The sequence below is a fragment of the Lemur catta genome, chromosome 13 (genome assembly GCF_020740605.2).
Source record: "Lemur catta isolate mLemCat1 chromosome 13, mLemCat1.pri, whole genome shotgun sequence".
Classification (NCBI taxonomy): Eukaryota; Metazoa; Chordata; class Mammalia; order Primates; family Lemuridae; genus Lemur; species Lemur catta.
The window spans coordinates 80,342,738-80,353,403 of record NC_059140.1 but is presented as its reverse complement, the minus strand read 5'-3'; the positions used below and the strand labels follow the sequence as shown (position 1 = coordinate 80,353,403).

At 35.7% G+C, this 10,666-nt stretch overlaps 1 protein-coding gene across 1 annotated transcript in view; it reads right to left on the bottom strand.

The window, feature by feature from the left end:
* Nucleotides 1-739: 739 nt before the first annotated feature.
* The window catches only part of MICU2 (mitochondrial calcium uptake 2), a 76,991-nt gene continuing 67,064 nt past the window's right edge, over nt 740-10,666 (bottom strand). The window contains 5 exon segments of the mRNA XM_045566905.1: nt 740-1,456; nt 3,021-3,050; nt 3,053-3,178; nt 3,648-3,756; nt 9,730-9,901. Of these exon segments, the coding sequence (XP_045422861.1) occupies nt 1,398-1,456; nt 3,021-3,050; nt 3,053-3,178; nt 3,648-3,756; nt 9,730-9,901 (496 nt within the window). The 3' untranslated portion in view covers nt 740-1,397.

Genomic DNA, 10,666 nt, shown 5'->3' with positions numbered 1-10,666 from the left:
TTTTTTTTTTTTTTTTAGATAGAGTCTTGCTCTGTTGCCTGTGCTAGAGTGCTATGGCATCAGGCTAGCTCACAGCAACCTTAAACTCCTGGGCTCAAGAAATCCTTCTGCCTCAGCCTCCCGAGTAGCTGGGACTACAGGAATGCTCCACCATGCCCAGCTAATCTTTTCTATATATTTTTAGTTGTCCAGCTAATTTCTTTCTATTTTTAGTAGAGATGGGGTTTCACTCTTGCTCGAGCTGGTCTTGAATTCCTGACCTTGAACAATCCTCCCACCTCAGCTTCCCAGAGTGCTAGGATTACAGGTGTGAGCCACCATGCCCAGCCAAAATTTATGTTTTTTAATTAGCAGCAAAATAAATTTTTTTGTAATAAAATAATTGGACAAAAGCTTTTGTCACTTGTCAATCTCAAACATTAAATTGTAAGGTAGAGTTTTCCAACTTAGCAGATTAACATATGTCAAGGCCTTATTCTTTAACAACTATAAGGGAGAGGTTTCTTCTGCTCCATTGATCAATCATTAGTTGATTCTCAGTGTAAGCTCATGGATTCTTATTTTGAACATTTCCTACAACCCAATATATCCCATGAGACTCTAATTTTGTGATAAATTTTCCCAATAAACTAGTTTTCAAGAACATAAACTAATGTTGACAAGGGATGAGAGTATTTATAATTTTTTTAAATATAGTTTTAAAAAACACTTGTAAAATAAAGAGCACCTTCATATTTTCTGTATCTATGTAAATACTTTATTTTGCTTCCAGATAGGATATTGAAGTTTACATGTTATTTTTAAGACAACTAATAAATATCTAAGCTACTGACACAAAATATACAAGAAATTTATGAGATATAACACACAGATGAGAAAAATCTGAAATAAGTTTTTAACTTCATTTACCCTATTAGGATCAGCAAGACTTCTGGAATTGATACTGGCCTTGTGTATCAAGCACTTTTTTACCATAAGTACTTGTTTATCCTTTCAGAAAGCATATCATGCTATCATGTCTAAGAAATCAGTGAATAACTAGGCTTTCCATCTTACCGAAGTATAAAACATTACTTCAAATCTAGGCCTTCTGGCAGAATTTAGTATCTGTTTGGGTAAAAGAATACCTTCTTTTCTTTTTGCTAAGTTCTTTAATGAAGTCATTGAATCAGAAAGCAAGTAGAAGTCTTCAGACAAGACCACAGGAGAAAAAAAAAGGCAAGCAAGTACAAAGTATGTTTACATTACAAAGGATATCAATAAAGACTTAAGAAGACAAACAGCTGATAATTTTTTAAAAAAATCACAAATTCTGATATTTGGAGCAATATAATTGCCATATTATCTTTTATCAAAGAAGACCTTTTCCAGCTTGTTTCCAGACTTCTTTTACTCCTTTAATGCTTTCTTTCTTCACACATTTCCAGTAGTCTTGTATAGTTGGATGCTGTGGTACCTGTTAACCAAAAGTAAAAATTAAGAGGTCATTCTCTTCAAAGTTAAACATGATTTCACGTGTACTTTGATTCTTTATTTCCTTCCCACATTCCTCCAAAAAGTAGCTGAGGGTGGATTATGTTGTAAAAGATGACTGCAACAGAACTGTTAAATAAGGGTAAACGGCAAAATGTGTGACGTGAGACTATTCTTAGGGTACGAAGGAATGGAAGCAGATTAAGTATACATTAGTGGAGTTTCTTCTGTAAGAAGACAAAGAAGACTTTGGGTCATCTTCTTGCATATACTGGTTTTAAAATTTAATTGTTTTATAATATTTTCCTTTTATAATATTTTATAATGTTTCCCTTTTTCTGGTGTACTTTATTTATGTTGAATAAAAATTATAAGCCTAAAACTTTGATTTTAACCTTGGCCAAATTTAAAAAAAGAAATGATAGGTCACAATTTATTTGATGAGAAACTTTAAGAAGAAATAATCTAATTCATGTAAGTGTTTTGTGAATTAAAAATTCCATGTGGTTATTACTCCTCTCAACAAAACAAAAAAGTAAAGGTTAGAAAATACTTGGGTCCTGGTGATCACTGGAGCACAGCACTGCTGGAAATTAGCCCAGTGGAAGCAAAAGTCTACTTTTGATTATATATGTTCCTTTTCCTGTCACTGACATACAGCTCTTCTTTTTAACATTTTCCAAGAAACGGCAAAGAGGCTCCCAGGTACATTACATTGTTAACTGCAAAGATTGGTTTAATTGGTTTAATTTTCAGGAATATGTTGGATGGCTACAAAGCTCATAAAACATGTTTGCCAATGAAAATTATATTTATTAACAAATTACATTTGTTCCAGGAAACTGAATTGCTTTTCTAAGTTGTAAACAAACAGCTTTATCCTCATGAGCAGCACCGTATTCTCTCCCTCTCTCTGACCCCCACCTTCCTTTCTTCCAGCCTAACTACCCACCTATCATGTAGGTTCTCTTTGGACCCTAGTTTTTCCCTTGCAGCCTTCTTTCGTGAGAGCACTTCTAGAAGATTATAATCTACACAAAATTGACCTGTTCCATAGTTATAGACTAATATGTGGATTTAAGTGAAAAACAACAGCTAACACTGACTTCATGTGTCTCAGCCACCACACTAAGTATTTTATACTTAATTCTCACACTAATTCTTTCTGGTGGATTCTATTAGTTTCCCCATTATATAGATGAGGAGTGTGAGACTCTGAAAAATTAAGTGGCTTTGCAAGATTCAGCAGTTAATACATGGTAGAGCTGAGATCTGGATCTAGGTGTATCTAACTACAAAACCCAAAGTCAAACTCTAGACTACGATTTCTGAATAGTGACTTCTGAGCAGATTCAGATTTTTTTTAAAAAAGCAAAGAAAAATGTTGACTGTTATCTGTAAAAGATATTTTAGTGTTAAGCATAGCTTATGATCTACAAATGATAAAAAATACATTTAACAACTCTGCTCTTTTGCCCAAATTCTAAGTTTAATACCATGAAGTTAATTACATGTAAACATGTATTTAAAAACTCAAAATCTGTTACCCATAAACCTCGATGCATCCTGTTTTTTAACACCCCAAGAAACTCTTCATGACTGAGACACTCATCACCATCCAAATCAAAGATCTTGAAGACAGTGTCCAAAATATTGTTTGAGAGCTCCTGCCCTGTTGCTACTTTCACAGCTCTCTTAAACTCCGCTAAAAAAAAAACCAAAAAACAAAGAATACACATAAAATTCATCAACCACATGAAATAGTCTAAGTGGAATTAACTTCAATTTTCATTATTTGAGAAGTAAAAACATGCCAAAATTGTTATTATTTGCGAAGTAAAACAAAACCAAAAATACTCCTCAAGAACCTATTCAAATCATAAATTTGGTTGAGAAATGTCATGAGAGTAGCCACAAGATAGGCACACTATTTTAATTTAATCAATGATTTAAACACACATATTTAAATATTTCCTTCTCTTTAGGAAAATGAGAAAATAAAAGCCAATAAAATAACTGTTATATGGGAGTATTGGTGTTATAAATCTAGAATAACTACGTTGAATTAAAAGGCCAATTATTTTACCGATAATAGGCTCTTTGGTATCATCCACTTGAAGAATACAGTCAAATTGCTTATAGATAATAAAAATTAAATGATTCATATAACTTACCTAGTCTGACAGGGCGATGAGCTAAACTAAACATTTGCATGGCAATAGCAAAGTCTTCCAAGTGGGTTGTAAAATGGCAAAATGACTTGAACTCATCCAAACTAATGCTCTAATAACATAAAGAGCTTTTATTACAATTTTGTAAATACATCATATAATCTTATAACCGTGAGTCTATCATAAAGCTTATGAACTTAGATTTCTCTAAGCAAGTTCATTAAATAGTCCCAGACACAGAGTAACAACAGAATTAAAGGTTTAGAGGTTAGGTGGAATCACAAGAGTAACCGGCAGGGCCACTAATGCACAGCTATGTAGACCGTCCACGTGTGAATGGGCCTCTGGGAGTGGTGCAGTGCAAACTTCAGGATGGCCCCATGTTATGGAATGAATTGTGTCCCCTCCAAATTCACATGTTGCAGCCCTCACCCTCAGTGTGACTGTAATTGGAGATAGAGCTTATAAAGAGATAATGAAGGTTAAATGAGGTCCTAATTTGGTAAGACTGGTGTCCTTGTAGAAGAGGAAGAGACAACAGAGCTCTCTCCCCACCCCCTCCAAGCACGTGCACAAAGAAATAGCCACGTGAGGGGTGCAGTGAGAAGGCGCTGTGTGCAAGCAGAGGAGAGAGGCCTCACCAACTGGCCCTGCTGGCACCATGATCTTGGACTTCCAGTCTGCGGGGAAACTATGAGAAATAAATTTCTGTTGTTTAAGCTGCCCAGTCTGTGGTATTTTGTTATGGAAGCCCAGGAGACTAATACAGTCTGTTAAATGGGCCACTGCTGCTACATGTTATGAATGGATTAGCACTAAGAGCACTAGGTTTTGGAGTTAGATGGACCTATGTTGAAATTCTGCCATTTACTATGTGAATGATCTTAGCCTCTCTAAATGTTAGGTAAGTAACCCTTCAGAGTCTACCAAACGGGACAATTAGGATTTGAACCTTGATCCATCTGACTTTAAAACCTATGAACTTAAAAACAAAACAAACAAAAAATAAGTTTAAAAAAACTAGTTTTTCCATTAAAAAGTAAACAAAGTAGAAAAATTCTTAATTTGAAAGTAAATTCTTCCCTGCCTGAAAAAAGTTTCTCTTTGTAGGGACCTTTAGGATCATGCCTTTTGTATATGTGTGGTCTTACTCAAGTTTCACTGCTTTCAGCTTTTGTGAATTTATGAAATTTTCATTTTTAAAATTTTAATTGTTTTTGAAAAAGGAATATATGCACATGGCAAAAAATTCAAACCATACAAAGGATAAATGAAAAGTTTTCCTTCCTCTTCCGATCCCTAGTTCCCTTCCGCAGAGGTAAAGCACTGTTAGCAATTCCTTCTGTATCCTTCCAGAAATATTCTAATCTCATAAAAGCATGCACACACAACTTGTTTTACACAGTGGGAACACCTTCACACATTTCGATACCTTGCTTTATTTTCTTAATAGTATATCTATAAGATGATAAGTAAAGAGGGGAAAAAAACCAAGTACATTTATCAGCACAAATATTAATGAAACAGTGGCTGCTTCTCTATATGACGATCTCAAAGCAAGCACTGGGTGCAACCTTTTTGATGTTTGCTTTTCTGATAGGTGAAAAATAGTACTTCAGTAATGTCTGAATTTGTATGTCTTTAATTGTGAATAGAGTTAAACATTTTTGACATGTTTATTAGTTATTTGTGTATTTTTCTTCTCATGTTCTTTGCCCAGATTTCTTTCTTTTTTTTTTTTTTTGAGACAGAGTCTCGCTCTGTTGCCCGGGCTAGAGTGCCGTGGTGTCAGCTTAGCTCACAGCAACCTCAAACTCCTGGGCTTAAGTGATCCTACTGCCTCAGCCTCCCAAGTAGCTGAGACTACAGGCATGTGCCACCATGTCCGGCTAATTTTTTTCTATGTATATTTTTAGCTGTCCAGATAATTTCTTTCTATTTTTAGTAAAGATGGGGTCTCACTCTTGCTCAGGTTGGTCTCGAACTCCTGACCTCGAGCGATCCTCCTGCCTCAGCCTCCCAGAGTGCTAGGATTACAGGCGTGAGCCACCATGCCCGGCCTGCCCAGATTTCTAATGGGTCCTATTGCAGGAGACAACTTCCCAAGAGTCTCATGTTTCTGTACAACTTTGAAACAGAGGGTCCAAGTGCCTTTTTGTTCCAGACTACCTTTCCAAGGATGTTTGTACAGTACACAGCCTTGAATATAGATTGTGTCTTGCTATCACAATATAATGAATATATTGTTTGCCATCCAATATAATGAATATAAAGTGCCTCCCTCTGAAGCAAAGGTCAAGAAGGCTTGCTTACTTCCCATTATAAAAGATTTGGATTTGCTAAGATGAAGTTCTTCAGGTGTGAAGTGAATCTACTGTTTGCGCAGCATCCACCTGGGTCACCCCCATGGGCATGGGAGGCAAGGGGAACTAACACACATACGTTGCTCATGCTGTTGATATGTTACGAATAATAAAGTTCTTTGTCTCTGACCCAATAGTCTTGTATCTTCTGCAAGCATCCATGAAACTGTGTAGGCTAACTTGCAAATGGATAAAATCTCAGACACTTTATCATTATTAACGTGTTGATTTTCAAGTTCTTATTATATATTAAATAGGGAAAAAACTCAGACTCTTTTAAGTTCTTCATACCTACTGATTTTTAAAGATTCCATTATAAATTAAGAAAATTGATCTACTTGTCAATATTCTTCATTTTGTTAATTTTTTTTCTTTTGGCTTTGATTATAATTTTGGGGGAGGATGAAGGGAGGCAAGAAAATTTTAATTCTTAGGTAGTAATTTTATCAATTTTCCTTGAAAAGTTCTGGGTTTTGCTTAGAAAGATATATTACACATATACCCCACTCTAAAATGATACATTGTTTCTAAGTTTTCTTCTATACTTATTTGGTTTGATTTTTCTCGCCAACATTTAATTTTCTGATCCACCTGGAATTTTAGAGTAATGAGTAGGGATTTATGCTCATTTTCTCCCTCAGATGGCCAATGAATTATCCCAATGCCATTTATCAATAATTCTTCTCTTACCCAATTTGAAATACTACCTTACATATACTAGAGTATTTGAGTCTATTTCTGGACTCTGTAAAATTCATTGTCAGTAACAAACTGTTTTAGTTACCAAGGTTGGATAATATATTTTAATATGTTGGCATTCTTTTCACATAAACTTTTGTGGCTTATCTAGCTCCCTCCCAAGAATCCAATGATATTTTTATTGAAAGCCATTAGTGTTCACTAATATTTGGTTCTTTTCTGATCCTTGCTCATACGAAAGACTGCATTTCTTTGCCTTCTTGCATTCAGGTGGGGTCATTAGTCTGGCCAGTAGCCAAGTGTCATGTGATATGTCCAGGCCAAAACATTAATTGCTGGAATGTGACTCCGTCCTTTCTTCTCCTGCCATGGCCTCTGAGCATGGTGCTTCCCCAGATGACAGGTCTCAGATGGCAGAGATTGTGGAGTTTGGATCCCCGGGCAACAGTGGGGACAGAGCCTCCTACCAGTCCACAGTGAAAATATGGCATGTGTGAGAAAGAAACCTTTGTTGTGTTAGCCAGGGGGATTTCAGGGTTACTTTGTAACTGCAGCAAACTTGGGCTGTTCTGACTAATATAACTAATAATATAACTTAAAGACTAATTGAAGACAGAACTGCTCTGTTTATAATATAATTCTAAGACTTCCTACTGAATAATAGAGGATATCTCTATAACTAGGTAAGTTTTCTTTTATATCCATCAAGGCTGTAAAGTTTTAGTCATTTTTTTTGTTAAATTTCTAATTGTTATTAGGTTTTTAAGTATGAAATGTCTGATTTCCTTAAGTAAGCTTGACAGTTGATATCTCTGACATTTCACTCTGATACTTCTTATTTTTATTGTGAAGGTGCATCAACAGTCTTGCAAACTCATGGTTTCGCTTGTGATTATCTTTCAAATATTTTTTTTAGGGCAATTTTTGTGAAACCATAAATAGGTCAAAAATTTATGTTATTTTCGAATATGAGTTCCATTGTGGAACCAATGCAGCGCAGACAGCTCTAAATATCAGTGAAGTGTTTGGGAAGGATGTGGCTAATGAATGCACAGTACATCAATGGTTTGAGAAGTTCTGGTGATTTTAATTCTGAAAATGAGCCACGTGAACAACCTGAAGGTGAAGGTGAGGGTGAGGGTGATATTGGACCATTTGAAACAAATAGGCAAGGTAAAGAAGCTGGATAGATGGGTACCACATGAACTAAATGGGTGTCAGAAGAGAGACTGTCTCAAAGCTTGCCTTTCTTTGCTGTCACGAGATAAAGGCAAACAATTTCTACACTGTATTGTTATGTGTGAAAAATGGATTCTTTTTTTTTTTTTTTTGAGACAGAGTCTCGCTTTGTTGCCCAGGCTAGAATGAGTGCTGTGGCATCAGCCTAGCTCACAGCAACCTCAGACTCCTCGGCTTAAGCGATCCTACTGCCTCAGCCTCCCGAGTAGCTGGGACTACAGGCATGCGCCACTATGCCCGGCTAATTTTTTCTATATACATTTTTAGTTGGCCATATAATTTCTTTCTATTTTTAGTAGAGATGGGGTCTCGCTCTTGCTCAGGCTGGTCTCGAACTCCTGACCTCGAGCAATCCACCCGCCTCAGCCTCCCAGAGTGCTAGGATTACAGGCATGAGCCACTGCGCCCGGCCATGAAAAAAACGGATTCTTTTTGATGATCGCAAGCATTCGGCACAATGGCTGGATAAAGATGAAGTACTGAAACACAGTCCAAAACCAAATATTCATCAAAAAAAGCTAATGGTGTTCGTTTGGTGGTCGAGCACTGGTATTATCCACTGCAGCTTCATGAAACCTGCTCAATTGATTGCAGCAGATGTCTACTGCAACCAACTGGACGAAATGATGAGGATGCTTGTGATTAAGCAGCTGAGATTGGTCAACAGAGACAGCCCAATCCTTTTGCAAGACAACGCTTGACCACAAGTTGCACAAACAACACTGCTCAAACTACAGAGGCTGGCCTTGGAAACTCTCTGTCATCCACCATATTCACCAGACCTTGCACCCACTGAGTACCACTTCTTGCAAGGAAAAATATTCAAATCTCAACAAGCTCTGGAAAATGTGATTTCATGGCCACTCAGTCTCCAGGCTTCTTTGCTGTTGGCATAAGCAAGCTACTGTTAAGATGGCAAAACTGTGTTGGCAGTTTAGGTGCATACTTGGATTAACTGTACTGCTTCTTGTTTGAGATATAATAAACTATACTTTTGATTTGAAATAGGATTTTTCATATTTAATGACCTAATCATACATTTCTCTTGCAATTATAAATGGGATTATTATATTTTATTTTTTTCTCACAGTATAAGTAGCTTTTTACAAAGTTATATAAAAATACATGCCCATTCCCCAAAAGTTTTTGAAACAATACATAAAGGTATAAAGAAAGTAAAAATCACTTGGTTTCTCACCACTGTACAGTAATCATAATAGCTTTGCGATCATCTTTTCATGTATCTCATACATATACACACACATATACATGCCATTATATTTTCTCACCTGTGATTTGTACCTAAGACAGCTGCTGCTTCTAATACATTAGCATTGTAACAGACACTTTATTGAATTCTTATGGTTTCTAATGGTTTTTCAAGTGGATTCTCTGGGGTACTATAGGCATCTAATCACATCATATGCAAACAAAGACAACTGCTACTTCTTTTCAAATTTTTATACTCTTTTAAAAAAATCTTGTTAATTTGCACTGGCTAAGATTTCCAGAATAATATTAAACATCAGTAGTGATAGTGAATTCTTGTCTTATTCCTAACTTTACTGGAAATGCAACACTCACAGTTGCTAGACTGATTCTGTCCTAGGCAGTAGTTCATTCACAGGAAAATAGTATGTAGAGAACGTTCTTCAAATTGATGTTATGTTTAAATAATAGAGATTAGCATAGTCTTGGTTAATTTAGAAGTTATTTTATTTAATTATAAAAACATGTCCAACTTATTTCATCTTATCACATACACAAAAAAAGGGTATACTAACCTCTCCTGCTGATAGCTTCTCTCTCACATTTTTCCAATAAATGTCTTTATTATCAGTGTTAGTGAAAAAAAGTAGCCACTCTGCAAAGTCTTCTTTTCTCATGAAACTCAAACCTTTAGAAAACTGGAGGAATTCCATTTCTTGAATCTCTGTTTGTAAATTTTCCATAAATCTAAATTTTAAAATACAAAATTGGTATAAGTAACTAGTGGCATTCAACCTTAATACTGTAAAGGGGACTGCAAAGTGACTTCACTGTTACCTCCTGAGTGGTTGGGCTCTCGATGTGGTGAGTAGGGCGAAGCATGAGTGCCATGCGGAGCGGGGCAGGGAAAGGGAGGGTGCAGAGAAGCTGATAAAGTCCAATGCTTGCTTTGCTCTGTGATGCTCTATACTCAGTTTGCACAAACTATACCTGGCAACCTATATTTTGATAAACTTAAAGACTTAAAAATTGTGTAAATTGTTGCTTTGATACATTCATAGAAAATAAAATTCCATGGTAAACAATTTTTTCAATAAAGGAAAATTATCAGGAATCAGAGAAATTTAAAATATAGGATGTTAACATAATGAATAGTTCCTAATATTTTTCTAGATACCAACATTGATTGATGTAATCAATGGCTTTGCATCAAAAGCTTAGACCTACCTAAAAATATTTATAATCTTTTGGGTGATAACCTATGTCTATATGACTCAACATTCCTTTCTTATAAAAACAACATGGTACTTTGATCTAACTGTCAGCAATAGCTTCCTGAGAAAGGTGCAAGTTGAAAGGATATCAGGTTAAAATATATTTTCTTTGAACAAGAACCTAGAAATATCACACTTGATTTATTTATAACCTAAATCATGTGAAAAGTACTATGATCCCCACAAGTTTTAATATGTTGCAGATCCCTTTAGTCACTTTTCCACATGTTAAAGATCT